General features: G+C 61.8%; 2 protein-coding genes across 3 annotated transcripts in view; both read right to left on the bottom strand.

Moving 5' to 3' along the window:
• Window positions 1-1652: 1652 nt before the first annotated feature.
• Window positions 1653-8718, bottom strand: LHX3 (LIM homeobox 3; the record flags this gene model as incomplete). 2 transcript variants are annotated; one of them, XM_080709138.1, is made up of 6 exons in its annotated part: window positions 1653-2071; window positions 3454-3622; window positions 3725-3876; window positions 4318-4520; window positions 5811-5982; window positions 8631-8718. In XM_080709138.1, 6 exons carry the CDS (start codon window positions 8716-8718, stop codon window positions 1653-1655), a joined length of 1203 nt encoding a protein of 400 aa, XP_080565264.1. The 2 variants fall into 2 exon arrangements, with proteins under 2 accessions (XP_080565264.1, XP_080565263.1); XM_080709137.1 differs by lacking the exon at window positions 8631-8718 and adding an exon at window positions 7240-7333.
• Window positions 8719-11248: 2530 nt separating this feature from the next.
• QSOX2 (quiescin sulfhydryl oxidase 2) overlaps window positions 11249-18894 on the bottom strand; it is a gene marked incomplete at both ends in the record, with an annotated part of 28299 nt that continues 20653 nt past the window's right edge. The window contains 4 exons of the mRNA XM_080708676.1: window positions 11249-11766; window positions 13722-13910; window positions 17113-17263; window positions 18189-18311. Of these exons, the coding sequence (XP_080564802.1) occupies window positions 11249-11766; window positions 13722-13910; window positions 17113-17263; window positions 18189-18311 (981 nt within the window). The remainder of the gene's footprint in view (window positions 11767-13721; window positions 13911-17112; window positions 17264-18188; window positions 18312-18894) is intronic.

Below are 18894 nucleotides of genomic sequence, written 5' to 3'. Positions count from 1 at the left end.
CCACCTGGGGGTTCCTGCTCCCCAACCAGCAACATTGGCCTGTCTTCCACTGAGAACCAGAGCTCCCTCCAGCCCCCACTCACCCCAGGGAGAGCCCCCCAGAGAAGGTCCAGGCCTCCCCTCCTGCAGAAGAGGCTGAGGCCGGAGAGCCCGAGGACAGAGGCCACCCAGCACTTCCCTCCAAGAGCACTCGCTGGGGTGGGGGGGGTGCGCCTTGACTCTGGCCTTAGGTTGCCCCTTCAAGGGAGGAAGTGGGGCTCAAAAGGGTCCAGTCTGGCCTCGGGTCACACAGCAAGTTAGCAGCAGAGATCCCATGACCTCAGGCCAGCATTCCCTCCCTCTGGGCTGGGCCAGCTCCCTGGACATGCAACCCCTCTCCGTGCATGGTCCCCAGGTCTCCTTCCAGTGTGTAGCAGCTTGGCAGAGATCTAGGCACAGACCACCAATTCACAGCAGGAGCCAGGCCGGCCTGGGAGCCGCAGTCCCTGCAGCAGACCCTCAGTTTCCAAAGGCCTGTCCCGGCCCCAGCAACCTCTGCAGCCTGCACCCAGCTTCACCGAGGACACGGGCAGCACCACCAAGACCCCTCAGCTTCACCGAGGACACGGGCCTTCCAGCAAATGTAATGGACAAATTTATTGAAGTCTTGGAAAGAGCTGGTCGCTAGAGAATAAATAAAAGTCACAGGACGCTCACAGAACAGGGAGCCCAGACTCCGGTTTGTGTCACCTTTGGAAAAGCAGGCAAGGAGCCAGCAGCCAGGACCCCAGCCCAGCTCCTCCCAAGGGAACACTGTCCAGTGCCCGGCAGGCAGAGCCCGCCCAGCCCAGGAAGGCGGGCGGTTTGGCAACGGGTGCTGGTGGGCACAGTCTGGACTGCAGGCCTGAAGACTGTGCCCCGGGAGGAGATGGTACTGTCTGCCAAGTGCCTCAAGGAACCAAGGATTTGAGCCTGGGGGTCCCCAGCAACACCACCTCCTCTGTCCTCCACGGGGCCCTCAACTAGAACCCCAAGAGACCCAGGGGAGGGGGCTCCTGAGGAAGGGTTGCTGGTGGCAGGGAGGCCCTGGGGAGGGGAGAGGCCCTCTGCAGGGTATTGACCACGGGGACACAGGACCCTACGCTGCACCCCCTCCCACCTGGACGGGGAGGCAGATCTCTGACCCACAGTGGGGGCTAAGGGGTCACGCACTGAGACCACGGAGCTTGGTAGTGAGATCTCGGAATTATTCTCTTTCCCATTTGGGTATTAAAGCATTTTCCAGCCAACGACCATGCTGGCCAGCAGAGGCCTGGCCCAGGGGACGTCTGATGTCTGAAACAGCAGCGAATGCTCAGTTAACTGGTCGATAAAGGGGAGGAATTTGCTTACAAAACTTAGCCAGTGTCACTGGCTCGTGGGCAGACCGGGCAGGACACCCGCATCTGCCGGAGGAGGACACCCGCATCTGCCGGAGGAGGAGTCGTCCAGATCCTCAGCCCCAGGGAGGAGCCAGCGGGTTTGGCAGTGGGGGAGGCTCTGCGACGCCAGCCCCCCTCCCTGTCTTCCCTCCCAGGTCCTCAGAATGGAGAGTGAAGGCCCCAGCTGCCCGTCCACGGGCAGCACCACTAAGACCCCTCTAGTCCGATGCTGAGTGGAGCCAGGGCCCTGGGTCAGAACTGGGCGTGGTCCACCTCGTCCAGCCAGGAGGCGGGACTGGCAGGGAAGTCAGGGTAACCCCCGCTGCTCCCTGTGGATAAGTCAGAGCTGGGTCCATTCCCTGCCAGCACCCTCATGGGTGGAGGTCCACCTGAGGGCCCCGAGGGCACGAGGCCCAAGCTGGTGTCTGGGTATACCAAGCTGGAGAGCAGGGGCTGGGGGCCGGGGAGGCTCTGGGGGGCCGCGGGGGAAGGGGGGATGCCGTAGGGGCTGCTAGGACGCAGCTCTCGGTACTGCTCCGGGCCGGCCAGGCCTCCGTGCTCCAGTGCAAAGCTGCCCAGGGCCCCTGCGGGCCGGCCCAAGGCTGGGGTGGGCTCTCCTAGGCTGCCGTACAGGCTGTTGGCAGGCCCCATTTCAGCCATGGACGGCTCATCTGCAAGGGAAGCGGAGAATTCAGATCAGTGCCGCTCCCTCCACCTGGGGCCCTCAGTCCCGGCTGGAGCTGGGGTGGGGCTGTCCCACAATGCACAGCAGAGCCCCTTCTGCTCTCAGAACTTACCTGGCCCTCTCCGCCTCCCCCCTCTTTTCCCGGGTTTATTCAGCTGGATCCTACTGGGTGCCTCAGGAATGGTAGAGTCCAGCCCAGACAGGGCTCAAGGTCCAGGCTGATCTCAGAGGCAGCTCTCAGAGGGGGATGGGTACCACACCCCATTGTTCAGATGAGTAAATTTAGGCCCAGAGTACCTGGACTAGTATCTAATCCCACAACGCTGCCCACAAGGCAGGTGGCTTTAAGGGGTAGAAAGGGTCTCCCAGGTACAGGGCATGGAACACTCGTCCCACAGAGGAGGGAACTGGTTCCCAACAGCTTGGACTTTTTTTTTTCCCCCGTACTGGGGATGGAACCCAGGGGCATTCTGCCTCCAAGCTATACCCCCTAGCTCTAGTTTTTAATCATTTTATTTTATTTTATTTGTGGTACTGAAGATGAAATCCAGGGGCATTCTAACTCTGAGCTACACCTCCAGCCCTTTTTTTTTTTTAAGTCTTTTCATTTTTGAAACAGAATCTCACTGAGTTGGGAAGATTACAGGCGCGCACCACCACGCCCTGCGGACTTTTTTTTTTAAGTGGTACTGGGGTTCCTGGAAACCCTTCTACGTCCGGGCTACACTCCCAGACCTATTTTTATACTTTTTTTTATTTGGAAACAGGATCTCTTAAGCCAGCGCGGCTGGCTTCGAACCTGTGCCATCCTCCTGTCTCTGCCTCCCAAGCGCGGGGATTACCAGCGTGCGCCCCCACGCCCGGCGCTCCCGCGGACTGTTTAACACCTCCAAAGGAGCTACCTATTTAAAAAATCGTTTTGTTAAAAATCCATTTTGCAGCTGAGGCGTCAGGGAGATGACCTGACTCTCCCCACTGGAGGCAGATTCTTGGTAGGTGACAGCTTAAGGTCCCCTCGATCACAGGCTCTGCCCTCCACCAGGGGAGACCCGCCGCAGGGCTGGGGGAGAGGGCAGGGTTTAACGTGAGCGTGTGGAAGCCGCCGGGCGCGGCGCGGTAATCCCAGCGCTTGGGAAGCTACTCAGTGAGGCCCTCTGCAACTCAGTGAGACCCTGTTTCAAAATAAAGAATAAAAAATAGGGCTGGGGGTGTCGCTCCGCAGCAGAATGCCCCTGGCTTCCATCCGCAGTACCGGGGTGGGGGAGCCAGAGATGAGGCCCCCAGACACCCGCCCAACCTGCAACCCGAGCTCTTCCCCACGCTTTCTTTCGCGATCGGCCGGCGCTTCTGTGACTGGACCCGGCGTACCGGTGAAGGAGACCTCGGCGTCGCTGTCCTGCCCCTCCTGGGCGCTGTCCTTGTCGGACTTGGAACCGCCCCGCGGGCGCTTCATACTGCGGAAATACTGGCCCCAGCGCTGCCGGCCCGCGTCCTTCTTCAGCCGCTTTTCCTTGGCCCGGCGATTCTGGAACCAAACCTGGGGACCCGGGTAGTGAGTGGGGCGCGGGGCTTCCCGGCTCTGCCGAAGCTGCCCAGAGCCAGGGCTGCGGGGACCCCGGGCGCGGAGCAGAGCGCTGACCTGCACGACCCGCATGTCCAGGCCGGTCTCCGAGGACAGCTGCTCACGCACGTGGCGCGCCGGCTTGGGCGATGTGTTGTAGGCGCTCTTCAGCGTCTCCAGCTGCTTGGCCGTGATGGTCGTGCGCGGCCTCTTGGCGGTGGCCTCGGCCTCTGCGTGGGGCACAAGGTGAAGCCTGCCACCCGCGCCGTGCCCCCCAGCACCCCGTGCCCAGCCCGCCCGCCCTGCGCGGGCTCCAGGACGGGGCCGGGCGAGGAGGGCTTAGCTTCAGTGCAGAGCGCGGGCAGGTCATCAGGGACCCACCGCCTGCCGCCTGGCCCCCACTTTTGCGGGCGCCCCTTTCCTGGGTGTGGGCAAAGCCGGGTCTTCATCGTTGGGAGGTAGGGTGACCATTCAGATTATCAGAGTTGATAATCCAGACACTTAACTCCCCACTCTCCCGAAAGAGAGCGCAGGCTTCCCCATGCCGCCGCACCCGGCCTGGGGGTCAGGGCGCACTGGCTCCCCACACTAGCGCCTGGACCCCAGCCTCAGGCTCGTTGCTGGGGTGACGGCGGGTGAGAACCCCCCTGGCCGCTGGTCCTCCCGCTGACCTCGCTGCTTGGCGGTCTCGTAGTCTGCCTTGCACACCAGCCGGCTGTCTTCCATGAGGTAGAACTCGTCGCCCGTGGCCAGCTGCCGCTTGCACACCACGCAGGCGAAGCAGTGCAGGTGGTAGACGAAGTCCTGGGCGCGGCGCACCACCTGCGTGGGCGGGATGCCCAGCTGACACGCCGCGCACTTGGTCCCGAATCGCCTGCGGAGGACGGAGGGGCGGCTCGGCGCGGCTCGGCTCGCCGCCGCCGCTTCGCCCCGAGCGGGTAGGGTGGGAGGCGCGGCCCGCCGAACGGAGGGATCCTCCGCCCTGCCCGGGGTCAGGCGGCAGCCCGGCAGAGCCGCAGCCTCCCTCTGGGGAGCCTCCGGGTGCAGAACCCGCTGCCGCGGGGTGGGGAAGATGAATCTGGAGGGTCGGGGCCCACCGGGGGCAGTTCCCTTGGACCCCAGAGGCACTCGCTTTCCCAATTAGGACCAAGAAGGAGCTCAGTTTAAAAGAATTAAGCTACAAAGCCTACTTTCAATTGTTTGGTTACAGGAGAGCTTCACCTCTGAACTATACCTTCAGCCTTTTAATTTTGAAACGGGATCCCCCTAAATTTCCCAGGCTGGCCTCAAATTTGCCATCCTCCTGCCTCCAGAGTAGCTAGGATTACAGGCTTGTGACACCTCTGCTGGCTAGGCTTATTTTTTTAAGCAACCATTTTCATGATTTACAAAATAAATTACTTTTCCCACCTTTTTGCAGTGCTGAGGATTGAACCAAGGGCCATTCTGCCACTGAGCTACATTCTCAGTCCGCTTTTAAAAAATGTGTGTGTGTGTGTGTGTGTGTGTGTGTGTGTGTGTGTGTGTGTGTGTGGTGCTGGAGATTGAACCCAGCGGCATCCTACCTTTGAACTACACCTTTACCCCTATTTTATTTTTTTATTTTGCTAAATTACTAAGTCTGGCTTACAATCTTCAATTCTCCTATATCTGGCTTAACTTTTTTTTTTTTTTTTGAGGCAGAGTATCGAGGAATTGCTAAATTGCCAAGGCTGGCTTTTAATTTGCAGTCCTCCTGTCTCCACCTCCCGAGTAGCTGGAATTACAGGCATCCACCACCATGCCTGGCCAAAATAAATTACTTTATTTTTATTTTTATTTATATATTTTTTGCGGGTCTGGGATGGAACTCAGACCCATTTAACCTCTGAGCTACAACCCCTGCCCAATTTTTTATTCTTTATTTTGAAACAGGGTTTCACTGAGTTGCAGAGGGCCTCGCTAAGTAGCTGAGGCTGTCCGCAAACCGCGATCCTCCTGTCTCAGCCTCCCAAATGCTGGGATGGCAAGCGTGCGGCACCACACCCGGCTAAAATAAATTACTTTAAAAATACAATTTTCTGAGGTCTGGGTGCCCTGCCTGGTGGTGGAGGGGCTGGACTGGCCGGGAGTGCAGGAGGGCCGTGGGGTCGCCCACCCGCCCACCGCGCGCGGCCAGGCTCACTTGAAGAAGTCGTCCTTGCAGTAGACGCTGTCCCCGCGGCTGAAACAGCGCTCGGCCAGCGGCGCGTGGCAGTCGCTGCACTTGAGGCACCTGCTGTGCCAGTGGCGGTCCAGCGCCTTCAGGATGAAGCGGTCCAGGATGTGCTGGTCGCAGCCGGCGCACAGCGGGATCTCTGTGGGCACAGGCATCCCTGCTCTGAACGCCGTTCCTCTGCCAGCTCCCGGGCTGGGGCCGTGGATGCTGCGTCCCACGCCCGGCAGCCGCTGAGGCGGAACTTAGAAACACCTCGGAGCGAGCGGGGAGGCCCAGGCCATCCTAGGAGGCTGAATACCGTCAGTTACAAGATGTCTCCCTGCCAAGTAGGGTGCACTGAGCTCAAAAGAAAACCTCACGGTGGGGGGCTGCCCCACAGACTGGGATAAGAGATGGGAGGCCGGGGCCTTGCTATCCCCTAGAAGCTGGGCACGGCGGGGCGGGGGGCCTCCCGTCGGCCCCGCGGCCTCGCTCTCCAGAGCCGCCCAGCCTGTGTGCCCCAGCCTGCGAGGTAAGCCCTTGCAACCCCGGCGGAGGTGGCAGGAGTGTTTATGGTGGACTGGCTGAGCAGACGCGCTGTCCTTGGGCTCCTGCGTGGTGGTAGTGCACACAGTAGGTGGCTTGCCCTCCTCACACCATACTTAATCAAACTCTGTCCTGGAGCCTGCAGGCCTCCGGGGGGAGTCGGGTCGGGAGCCCAGGAGGACAGAGTAAGGGGGCCTCGTGGGCAGCAGCGGGGACCTCTGCGGCCAGTCCACCTCCCCGCGCTCACTTCCCTGGCCACCAACCGCGCTCCAGCCTGGCCCCGGTGGCTGGGAAACAGGAGGAGCCGGGTGGGCTGAGGAAATCCTAGGAGATGGCTGGACCTCCCTCCCGCCCTGGCGGGAAACCCGCGCTGGCCGCGCTGGACGCGGTCCCGCGTCTGGCAAAACGGCCACCCGGCTAGGGCAGGAGCAGTGGAGTCCTGCTCCCCAGACAACGGCCTCGGGCGCAAGGACACCGCAGGCCCACGGGTGGACGATGGACCGCGCCGCGCGGATTCAGCACCGTGGTGTGGACAGCGCCCCGGCCGCAGCCCGCCCGACCCCGGCCCGCTCACGCTGCATGGCGACCGCCCCGCAGGTGCACAGCCCCGAGCTGCGCCGCCGTCGCCAGCCAGCCTCCGCTCGCCTCCGCCCTCCCCAAGCCTCCACCTCCCCAGCCCCTCGCCACCCCTCCCAGGAGCCCGGAGAATAAATAAGCAAGTGGGGGCGGCGCCCCTCCCCGGCGCTGGACCTGAGCGCCCCTGACAATGGCCTGCCGTCGGCCCCCGGTGGCCGGCCTGGCAGTCCTCGAGGGGCCGCTGGCCGCCCCGCTCTCCAGCTGGGCTCCTCTGCCCGAGGGCCCCGGCACCCACCTCGGCGCAGGTCGGCCCTGCGCGCCAGCAGCGCCAGCAGCAGGTCGCCGCCCGCCGCCTCGCGGGCCGGGCCCAGCTCCCCGCGCGCCTCCATGGCCGGCCCTGACCGACGCCTGCTCCGCAGAGGCTCCGCGGGCCCGCGGCATCGGAGACACTGCCCGCGCAGAGGGCGGAGCGGCGGGCGGGGCGGGCGGGCGGGGCCGGGGTCCCAGACAGCCGCGCCGCAGGGAGCCCCAGCCTGACCGAGGGCAGGGACGGCTGGGGAGGGAGCCCGCTACGGCTGCCCGCGGGCTCGCCCTGCCCAGCGCTGGGCTCCGGACAGGGGTGCTGGGAGAAGGCACAGGGAGGGGGCCGGGCTCTTGTGCCGCTCAAGTCTGGCCTCAGGAGCCTGGCTCGGAGGCTTCCAGACAACATCTGGTCTGCTTGCAGAAGCGCAGCCCGTGACCCAGGGAGAGCGGCGGGACTCCAGGCCTACGGCTGACTCTGCACCCGCCTCTGCAGCTTCCCGCGGGAGTGGGCACAGGAAGAAGGGCGATTCTTAGCGGGGGAGCCAGCCCAGCGTCCTGGGCCTGGACACACAGCCAAGACGTGGCCAGGAGGGGCTGAGGGCCCATCTCGCGGGCACTGGGGCTCGCACAGCAGCGCCTGCCTCTGATCCTTCAGCGTCCCGCTCCCAGTCAACGCAGGTGAGCAGCCAGAATGCACCCTGTCCCTGCACGAGCCCCAGAGCACCAGGCCTGTGCAGTCATCCCACCCCAGGCAGTGTGGGGCACCCAGGAAGTGCCGGGAGCCAGCAGGTTGACACCACCATCTGGGTCCCTCTACCCGGGATCCTCCCTGCCTCTGCCTTCTGGACAGTGAGCCCTGAGCTCCAGGGCCAGGAGGACACCTGCGGGAGGCGTGTAGCCCCCCCCATCCCAGGCACTCTGCTCTTCTGGCTGGACTGCACCTGTTACTCCAGAGGGGCCAGGCACAGGCGACTGAACCTGTGCAGGGAGTGCGAGGCTGCCTGTGTCAGCTGCTGCAGAGGCCAGGGCGCGTGTGGCTGCACTGGGGAAGGGCGGCCTCACGCTGCCGGGGCATCTGGCGGGCCCGCCAACAATGCCTCCCTTCGTGATCTGCCAACGTCTGTGGCAATGGGCCGGCCCTTGGGGAGCCGGTTCAGGCGGGAGACCCAGCCCTGACGGCGGCGGATGCAGGCCCTGGCCGCGCTGAGAACCAGGGGGCGGGCCTCCCTGATGTTCCTCACTCTGGCTCCTCGCAGGCCAGCACCAGGTCCTCCCGGCCATCCTCCACCCGTGGACTCCCCCACCACGGCCCCCGGGGGGTCTCCCTGGACTTTCCCTGCACTGTCCCTTCTGTCTGGCCCTCTCTCAGACCGCGGCTCTTACCCCGAGTCCCAACAAAGGTGCAGAGGGTGGTGGCCTCGGGGGCCCCCGGCCTCTCCCGGTGGCGCTCGAGCTCCGTTTCCAGAAGCATGGTGGTGGTGTGGCAAATCAGATGGGAGGGCCGAGCTCCTAAGCCCCAGCCTGCGCTGGGGCAGACAGGGCACTGAGAGCGGCGCTGTCCGCGGTGCTGACGGAGGATCTGGCGCCCCTGGCCCCCGCCCCTCGCCTGTCTCCGCCCCGCCCTCCGCCCAGTCTGCACGTCCCTCCTGTGCTGGGTTTAGCCAGCCTGGGCCGACCTGGGCGGCCCTTGCCCTGACCCCCACAGGGAAGCCACCCAACCCACTCAGCTCGGGCTCTGGCCCTGTCTGGAGGTACCGCCTTCACAGCAACTGGGTTGTGAAATGTCAGCTGGAAGTCCCCTGATGGACCAACATCCTGCTTTGAGCCTCCTGGAAGGTGCGCCCAGGACGGGGAGGGGACTTTGGGCCAAGAGGCTCATTTCCGCAGGCAGCCAGAGGCCTGCACCCAGTACTCTTCCAGCCAGGCTACCCAGCGCCCTCCCAGCCAGGAGGAAGGGCTCCGAGGGGCCTCAGACAGACACTTCAGGCCTGGAGCTAAGAGCCAGGGGCTAGGTGAGGCTTGCCTGCGCTGGGGGGGGGGGGGGGGGCTCAGGTGACACCAGGGGTGGGGCCCAGCAGTGAGAGGGGCACCGTGTCATCCTGCACACCCCACTGCTGCCAGTCACCCCAACCTGCTGGGTAGAACTAAGGGTCTCCTAGCTGCCGAAACATGGACTCTGAGGAGATAATCTAGAGTTGATTTTCCATCTTTCACTTTCCATCTGAGCCAAGGCTCTCTTCCAAAAAGCGTCTGGTTCAATATGTGAAATTCTAGAGTTTCAGATGTCTGACCCACTCTAGATGGGAACCCAGGTACACTGCCCACACCCACTCTCAACGTGGAGCCCGTTCCCATCTCAAAGGATGCGATGATTTCCTCAAACATCAGATTCCTTTATTCTTAAAATGTGCACATTTCAGTTTACTTAAATACAAAATATCTGTTTTCCTGGCAGGTGGGAAACTTCACTGACATTTGCTTTTAATCAAAATATTTCCATTAAAAATAAATAATAAACTTTTAAATTACTGAACCATTATTTTCATTGTCTCAATACCTCTTATAATACTTAAAACTTTATAAAACGCAACCTTACACCTTGCCTAGAGACGGACTGGGCCTGAGGCCCCACAGGTGTGACTGCGCTTCCCGGGCCAGTCGTGCACGTGCTGGGCTGCTGACCGCTGCTCCAAACCAGGTTCCCAGCGGGCGTCCCCAGGCAGCGTGCCTCCCCGCGGCCCTGCCCAGGAGGGCTCCTGCATCCACGCAGGTTCGAGGGCAATCTTAGGGAGAAACACTTGACACACCCAGAGCAGCTCGGCTTCCCTCTGGAGCTGCACGTGGACCTGCCTGACTCTCAGGCAGACAGACAATACGGCATCTTCAACAACCCTGGCACATAATCAGCTACAAAGACAAGCATGTGTTTTTAAAATACAGGTTTCTAGGGATTGAAAGTTGTCAAACAAGAAGACACCTCCTGTGGAGCCGCACAGCAGGAGCCACAGTGGCCCCAGCCCACCCTCGCGGGGCGCCCAGGAGACGGCTGTCTTCTCTGAGCGGCAGCAGTGTTACCAATTGTCATTAGGAAACGGGAGTATAAAATACAAAATAGGCAAAGTAGAAAACTTTACAACTAGTCACACACGTGTACAGACAGGCGCAAACACGCGGACAGGCACCCGATGCATCCAAGTCTGCTTTATCCAAATAAAGCGGTGGGACAGGTCAGAAACCACGAGGCTGGCGATGGCGATGTTCCCAGAAACAGTGTGCTTGTCTGCTCTGGGTACATCTTCAGAGGCAAATTCACCATCAAGTGTTTGGACTTTCACAAACAATGTTCAAATTGCTCAACGCAAAAAATGAAGCCACCCCCGAGGCCTGGGAGATCAGAGCCAGCGGGACCCTCCAGGGGCTCAGGCCAGGGAGTGTGGTGTGTGGGGCCTCCAGGGTCTCCCCCGCCTTGCTGAGCTGCCCCAGCTGCCCCTAGGGAAGCTAGACTGGGGGCTTTGTCTCTTGCCACCAGATAAACAGACAAAAAGGCACTACACCCCAGGACCCTTGCAGGCCCCGGGTGGGATGTGGCCCTGCAGAGCTCCCCACGCCTCCTGGTCCCACAGCTGACAGGAGCCCTCCCTCTGCCCCCAGCGCCCTGAGCTCCCAGAGATGGCTGCTGCTCACAGAGACACCTGTGTGGCTCGAAAAGCGCAGGTCGCAGGTCACAGGAGCACTGCGCCTCTTCAGGGGCTGCAGGGCGCGTGGCGGGAGGCAGCAGGCGTGTTCCACTCTGCGGCGGCTTCCGGAGGGTTTGGAGAAACACAGGAGCAAAGGAGGAGACGCGGCCCGCCCTGGCGAGGGGCCGCAGGTCCTGAGGGGCCACGGGGCAGGAACCTAGGCCCCTCGTGCCTACAGAATCCCTGATCTGAACACCAAGCTGCAGGCGGCACGGGTGGGAGCCGCAGAGGTTGGCTCTGCGCTGCCAACGCCGCCCGGGGCTGCTACACCGCCGGGTGGTACAGGCGGACTTTCCAGCGCCTGGACCGCACTCTGAAGAAGAAGTACATGAGCATCAGGAAGAGCGAGGAGGCCACGTACAGCACCACGCACAGGCTCATGTCCAGGCTGGAGAAGCCAAGCCCGAGGAAGGGCACTGCGGCCTCGGCGTCCTGGGGGGCCCCGGGCCCGCGGGGGCTCTGGAGCCGCACGTCCAGCCTGTGCTGCAGGCTCTCGGCAAGGTCGGCCCCGGGCCCCAGCACGCTGGGCCTCCCTGGGGAAGTGAGCTCCCGGCCCAAGGCCGGTCCCTGCCCCAGGGCCGCTCCTTCGCTGGGCTCCCCGAGGTCGAGGTCCGCCGCATACGTGTCCACGAGGTTGCTGCGGCTGTAGTGCTGCTTCAGGAACGCGAGCACCTGGCCCTCATTCCAGCTGGCCAGGCCCTTCAATTCCTCGTGGCAGGCTGGGCAGAGGTCTGGAGTGGGCCACGAGACCTTCGGGAACCTGGGATCCTCACTCGGGTGGCCTAGGAGGAAAGGAGTGGAGTGCCACGTGGTGCCCGGCCTCCCAGCCCTGCCCCTGCACTGTGGCATTCGGCACCCCTCCGGTGCCGGGCACAGTGCTCCACTGTGGGCTCCCCCGCCTCCACACAGAGCCCACCTGACTGCCCCCTGCCTGAGCCCGCGGCCGCCCACCAGCCCCACGCTGCGGCTGCCAGGGCGCCCCTCCTGGGCCCGCTGCCTGTGCTGCTCCCACACCCTAAAGATCCCTTCAAAATCCTTGACACACTCCAGAAGGAACAAATATTCATGACGGGCCAAACTAAGCACCGGAGCAGGCAAAGCCGGCTCCCATTCTACCCTGGGGACGCCTCCTGGAAGACAGGCCCTTCCCTCCTCTGCATACTGCCCAGCGGTTTCCTGGGGTTCAGCTCCATGCTCACGCGTGTCCTGAAACCGTGCAGTGCCCTCCGGAGTCCCATGGGTGTGGTCGATTCCTGGTGGACGGCCAGGTAGCTGATTCTGCCACAAGCAACCTCGCACACCCAGCTTTGCACCTACTCTGACGGCCTCTAGGAGCGTCCACAAGTTCAGGGTTGACGCTGCTGCTGCTCTGCCCTGGGGAAGCGGCTCAGTTGCTTGTCCCAGCCCCATGCACTGCTCCCACCTCTGACGGGTGAGCAGCCTCCTGCCTGTGCACTGGCAGCAGGCTGAGGGGCTCCCTGTCCTCAGGGCGGGCACTGGTGAGTCACGCTTCTCTCCCTGGTAACGTGCTAGCGGCACTGCAGTTGTAGCCAGGCCCTTTGCTAAGCCAGCGGAGGACCAGAGCCCTGGCTGCAGGGCGCCCCGCTCCCGAGCCTGCTGACTTGGCCGGCTGCCATGCCTCACAGCGCTTCCAGAAGTAAGCCCCTGACCTCTGTGCCGGGGCTCAGGACACTCATCCTGCTTGCTGTGTGGCAAGTGCTGGACATGGAACCAGGAGTGGACCAGGCAAAGGTCGGGAGATGCTCACTAGGGGAAGATGAAGGTACACACTGGCTAGGCCACCGTGGGCTGTCACGTGAGGGGCCAGCCCTGGCCAGGGACCCAGACCTCTGAGGAGTTGGGGCTCCCGAGCAGGAGTCCCAGTGCCCCACCAGGCTGATGACGTGGCACTCTTGGCTGGGGACAGGGGCCGCAGGGCTCCTAGACCAAGGCGGGCCCAGCGGTCACATCTGCTGCCCAGCGGAGCACGGCAGGAGGGCTGCACAGCGCTGAGCGGCGTGGGGGCAGGGAGAGGCCTGGGGCGGCCATGGCGATGCGCACCTCGGGACAGCAGCCACAGAGCAGGCAGGTCCTGGGGCGAGAAGGCGCCGAGCGCCGGCCACAGAAGAACCAATTTTCTTTAGTGCTCCAGTTGTAATATGTGTTTATAATACAGTGGATTAAATGAAAACCAATAGTTCAGCAGCATTTTCTGTTCATCTCTATTAAATTTACTTCTCAGTGGAATTATTCTTAAGCCTAATTCTAATCTGCCATTGATTTTGGAATAGTTTGAATTACTTAACTCTGAGAAAATGCTTGTACCCTATTTAGTTTAAAACAAAAATCCACTTTGAGAGGTTTGGTTTACAGTCTGAGAACAGATTCTAAAGACATAAAATTCCTTATGCGCAATTAATATGTACCCTGTTTTCCGGTGTCAAGATACTTGGAGGGCCCGCTGGGCCGCGGGGGTGCGGTAGGGCGGACAGGGCTATGTCGAGGCCCGCGGGAGCAAAGGAAGAGGCAGCAAAGGAAAAGGAGGAGGGAGCAAAGGAAAAGGAAGGGGCCCGGCTGCAAAGGAAGGGGCAGCTGAGGCGGGCAGCCGGGGCACGCCGCTGCGGCTGTGCCCACCTTGCTGACCACAGCGAGCGGCCATGGCCTCACGCTGCGCTGACTTCTCCCGCCCAAGCTCGAGGCCACTCCACTCCAGGGGCTGCGGGGCGCGCCCCCTCACCTGCCAGGCGGCTGTTTACCGCATTATGCCGCTTCCAGAGCCAGAGAACAGCTTGGTCCAGGGTCTTCACCGAATCCAGGGACTCCTTAGCCATTTCCTCAAAATGCTCACCACACTCCTTGCACCCGAAGAAGGTGTGGACGTACCTCCTCACGGTCTGCAGCACGGCCTGGGGGTCATCTTCAAAGCCTGCAGGGGGAAGAGCTGTTGGCGACCTGGCCCAGGGGTCTCGGAACCCGGGCTCAGACCACTCAAGCGTGCCAGAGTGTGCCCGCGCGCCACAGACCAGCCCTGGTGTCCCTTCAGAGACTCTGGACACGAGCCTGGGGCCGGCATTCCCTCAGCAACCCTGGCGAGGCACCTGCACCAGTGGGACCCTCAGTGGGCTCGAGGGGCAGCCCGCGTGCTCTGCTGCCTTGGCTCTGCGCAGCACAGAGAGCAGGGCGCCCACAGGCTCTGCCAGCTGTGCGCACTCTAAAAGTCTCCGAAGGGCGGGGCCGGCAACGAGGCTCCGAGCCCCCTGCCATGCTTCGGAATCCACAGAACACCGTCGGAGTGGCTGTCCCCACCTGAGAGGTGGGTAGGCACGGCCCCGGCCGCTGGGGCTCCTCTGGGGGAAGCACAGGCTGGTGCAGGCCTGTGCTCTTCAAAGGGCCACGCCTCCCAAATGGTGCTTTAGGAAGGAAACAGCCCGGCACCCAGGCCCATAGCTGACCACACGCAAAGCAGCTGCTCACAGGATGGGCCCGAGCAGACGCCAAGGACAAATTTCACAGTCTTCCCAGAAAGCAGCCCCCCCACACACACAGGCGGAGGAAGCAACAGAACCTGCGAGGACCGAGGGCCCTGCAGAGGCCGGCCGGCGTCTCTACCGGGCAGCCATTCAAGTGGGGGAGGAGAGCGCAGCTGACTGCGGGTCCACCTCAAAAGCCATACAGTAAAACACCTGCTCCTGGGTGGGAGCCGTTTCCATGCACGCCAGGCTGTGCGGGGGCCTGGCTCCCAATGAAGGACAGCGCCTGCAGCCCTGCTGCGGTGCCTACTGTAAAGAACCAGAGGCGCTGGGGCTGGGTAAGCCCAGGGAACTTGCACCAGGACCCTCGCTCGCACCACTCCGAGCCGCAGACCTCCTCCTGATGTGTGCAGACTCCTGCTGGTGTTGAAGGAGCCCGGGATGGCTGGGCAGTGCCCGGCGCCAGACACAGCGCTGGCCCTGCGGCCCGGCCCGTCTGGCCTCCTCTCCAGACATCTGCCTCAGCATCAGAGTAATCCCTCCTCTTCCCCTCCGCACTGCTGCATGCTCGAGGACCCTAATCTTTAAAGTGGACGAGAACCACAGCCCTCTACCTGGGGAGGATTAGTACGGTCGGCTGGCGCTTTAGGAGACGGGTTTAAACGCGCAATAAGGGAAGAAAACCTCCAAGACTTAATCCTGTGCGTCTGACCCAATTCCCTTGGCAGGACCCCTCCTCCAAGATGGCCTGGATTCCTGCACGGGGGAGGGGAACGCTGCCATGGTGGAGGGGCTTTTACAACCCCGCCGTGCGAGGATCAGCCCGTACCACATGGCTCCCAGGCCTCCGTCCCTGGCTGTCACCACGCTGCCTTCAAGGCGCTCGTTCCCAGTAGGCAGGAGGGAGGACGCGGTGCCACTGGGTGGGGCTGCCGCACGTCTCAGTGTGCCTGGGCAGCTCTGCGGTCTCTCCCCACGTGTCCTCTCTGATTCCTAAAGGAATGGAGACTCCCCCCTCTGTGAGACCCTGGGAAGCAGTGCCCTTCGTGGCCCTGAGGCCTATAGCCCCGCTGGCTCTGGACACATGCTTTTCAGCAGTGACTCTACTGCTCCTGTGAACAGCCAGAGCCCCTTCTCTGGCCCTCCACGTGGCCGGGCCACGGTGGAGCTGTGCTGTGACTTCCCGCCGGGCTGCCAGATGCTTCCTGACCCTGGTGTTGCCCAACAACCAGCAGCACCGATGCTGCAGCCACAGGAGCGAGCGAGCTCAGGCTCAGCGACGGGTGGCCGCGCTCGCCTTGCACCCAGCGCTGCGTGTTATACAGAAAAGATAGGCGTAAAGAACTGCAGCGTCACAGGGAAGCAGGGGCGAGTGAGACCCCGCTCTGGCTGAGTGGAGCGTTAGTGAACTATTAAGACGAAGACAGTCGGACACGTGCCATCTACGCAGGGCCGCGAGGCGCGGAGCACGTGCCGGCTCAGGACGGTGCGTCCAGCTCACAGGGAGTCTCGTGAAGGGGCAGACCTAATCTCAGCTGCTCTGTGACAACTGAAACAATCAGATACCCAGCTCCCAGGCTTTGTGGGTCTCAACCTCCCAGGTGGGCAGCCTCTGAGATGACCCGGGCCCGCCTCCGGCATGGCACTCCAAAGCAGAGCCGGCAGAAGTGATGGGCGGCACCCGGGCCGCCCCCTAAGCTGGCCGAGCAAGCAGCTGCCCGTGTGAGCGGCCCAGGGCAGGGCAGAGGAGGGCCGCAGGCACCAAGGCCGGGACAGAGCGCAGCCGAGGCGCAGGGAGCGCAGGGGCAGGCCTGTCCCGGTCACCCACACCCAATTCTTGCCTCCAGAAGCAGAGATGAAAAAGGGTGGGCTGTTTTAAGTTGCTGAACTTGGGGCCACTTGTTAAGTAACAAGTGGTAACTCTTAAGCCTCCCCAAGTGAGCTCAAATGGGTCTACCTCTGAGCTACACCCAGCCCTAGATTTTAGTCTTTTTATTTTTGAAACAGGGTCTCACCAAATTGTAAAGGGCCTCACTAAGTAGCTGAGGCTGTCCCTGAACTGCAATCCTCTGGTCTCAGCCTCCCAAATGCGGGGATTACAAGCGTGCGCCACCACGCCCAGCTTTATTTTTTGCAGTACTAGGGATGAAACCCAGGGGCACTGTACCTCCAAGCCCTATTTTTTTATTCATTATTTTGAAGCAAGGTCTTATTAAGTTGCTGAGGGTCTAAGTAGCTGAGGCTGTCCTTAAACCTGTGCTCCTCCTGACTCAGCCTCCCAAGTACTGGCGTGCGCCACCACGCCTGGCTTATTCTCCTATTTTTTTTCCCCTCTGAGCAAAGAGTGAGTTAACAGTGCAGAGAAACTCCTGGCCAGCATCATCCATGTCCTGATTCCTTCCTGCAGGTCCGCACACACATGCTTGTGAATTACAGGGAGGAATGTCTGCTCCTGCCCGAGCCCCAGCCGTTGGCGGCCATGCCAGCCTGGACCTGAGGTGTCTCTGCATCCTTGCAGTGGGGCCCTGGACGCCTGGGTGGCACAATGCCGCGGACAGCAGGACAAGCCTTGTGGTGCTCCCGGCACCAGAGAGCATGTAGGCATGACCAGCATGTCACCCAGCCAGCCCACCTCCGCCGTGGCCCAGGGCAGTTTACCTGTGCCGACCAGCGCCTCTGGGTGGGTGGCAGCCTGGACGGTCAGCGTGTGTAGCAGCTTCCACAGGGAACACGGGTAGCCCCTCAGCTCCGGCCGGCTCCCTTGACATCCTACCCACTTTATGTGGCTGCTGAGAAAGACTCCAGAAATCTGAAGAGAAGAAAGCGCAGAGAATACAAGGTAAACTTGAAATTAACAGGAGCCCAGTGCCTGCGTGGCTGGGCGGCGTCTCTAAGAGCTCCTCGTCACACACCAGAGCCGCGCCTCACCACAAAGCCAGCCGGAGAGGACGCTCACTAGCGGGGCGCTCCGAGCCCGGCAGGGAGCCCGTGCTCTCAGCCGCCGGGCAGGAGGTGACCAATGAGCAACACGCAGCAGAAGAGATGGCCAACTTTTAATCAGGATCAATCAGGTCTCCCCCCCCCCCTTTTTGTAGCACTGAGGGTAGAAACCAGGAGCCTTCTACTTCTGAACTATACCCACGGCCCTGTTTTGCTAAGAGCCTCACTACACTGAGGCTGGTTTCAAACCTGCGACCTTCCTGTCTCAGCCTTCCAAGGACTGGGATTACAGGTGTGCGCCACATCTGGCTAGCCAGGATGAGGAGAAGCAAGCAATGGGAGGGAAGCTAAGTGTTCACCCACCCCAGCCAGAACAGGTGCTGCTCCCAGAGGCCGGGTGGTCAGGCCTGCCCTGGTCCTGCCTCCGTGGCGGCCCCGCTGCCCCCAGAAGTGTGGAGAGGCTCAGAGCAACAGAGCCCGCAAAGGCGGTTCGAGAGGGGCCTGACCAGAAGCCTCAGCCCACCAGGTGAGTGATGGAGGGAGAGCGCGGCTGGCCCATTAGGCAGGGCTGGACAGACAGGGCGTGTGTGGGCTTACTCCCTGCCCACAGCCTCGGGAAGCCTGACCTGGGCGTGGCCCGCAGCAGGAGCCAGCCACCTAGCACTGAAGCTCTGGTTCTGGTGGGCTCCCTAGGCTGGGTACAGGCCCCCTCCCTCCACAGCTCCCTGCCCCACAGGCTGCGGTCCCTCCCAGCCGGCAGCACACAGCGCTGGAGCAGTGGGGGCTGGGCTCACCCGCATTTTGTTGTTGACCAGGTCGAGGACAGCGTTGTAGGGGATCCTGTCCAGGGGGAGGTTGGCCAGCCACTCGTGCAGAATCTCCAACAGCTTCCTGACTGGAGGTCGGCCAGGGAACAGCTAAGCAAGGAAACCTGTCTGAGAGGTCGTCCACGCAAAGTGCCGCCCACAGCCAGACGCTTCCAGGCCCTCGAGAGGTCTGGGCTGCAAGCTGGGTGCAGGAGCCCACAGAACAGGACCTGGGCCCTACCTACTTAAGGGTTAACCTCAGACCTGATTCCTGTCTCAGCCTCCAAAGTACTGGGATTACAGGTATATGCCACCCAGCCTAGCTGGCAGAAACACATTTTCAACACAGTAAAACATTTTTTTTCCTATATAGGTTACAGAGTACCATTATAAATTTAGGGGCATTTAGTTGATTTTTAGACATTTAAGTACATTTTAAAGAAGTATTCAGAGTAATTTATTGTCTTGAGTTACAGAGATATCTATATCATGTGTGTAAAACCTCCAGTGCTCTGGCTAACTGAAATGAGAAGGGAGAGGAGGAGAGGGAGGAGGGAGAGGAGAGGGAGGGAAAGGAGGAGGGGGGGAGGAGGGAAAGGAGAGAGAGGAGGGAGAGGAGAGGGAGGGAAAGGGGGAGGAGGGAAAGGAGAGAGAGGAGGGAGAGGAGAGGGAGGAAGAGAAGGGGAGAAGGGAG

Source organism: Muscardinus avellanarius (assembly GCF_963383645.1).
Source record: "Muscardinus avellanarius genome assembly, chromosome: 13".
In the NCBI taxonomy this organism is placed as follows: Eukaryota; Metazoa; Chordata; class Mammalia; order Rodentia; family Gliridae; genus Muscardinus; species Muscardinus avellanarius.
This window is presented reverse-complemented; position numbering and strand designations above follow the sequence as displayed.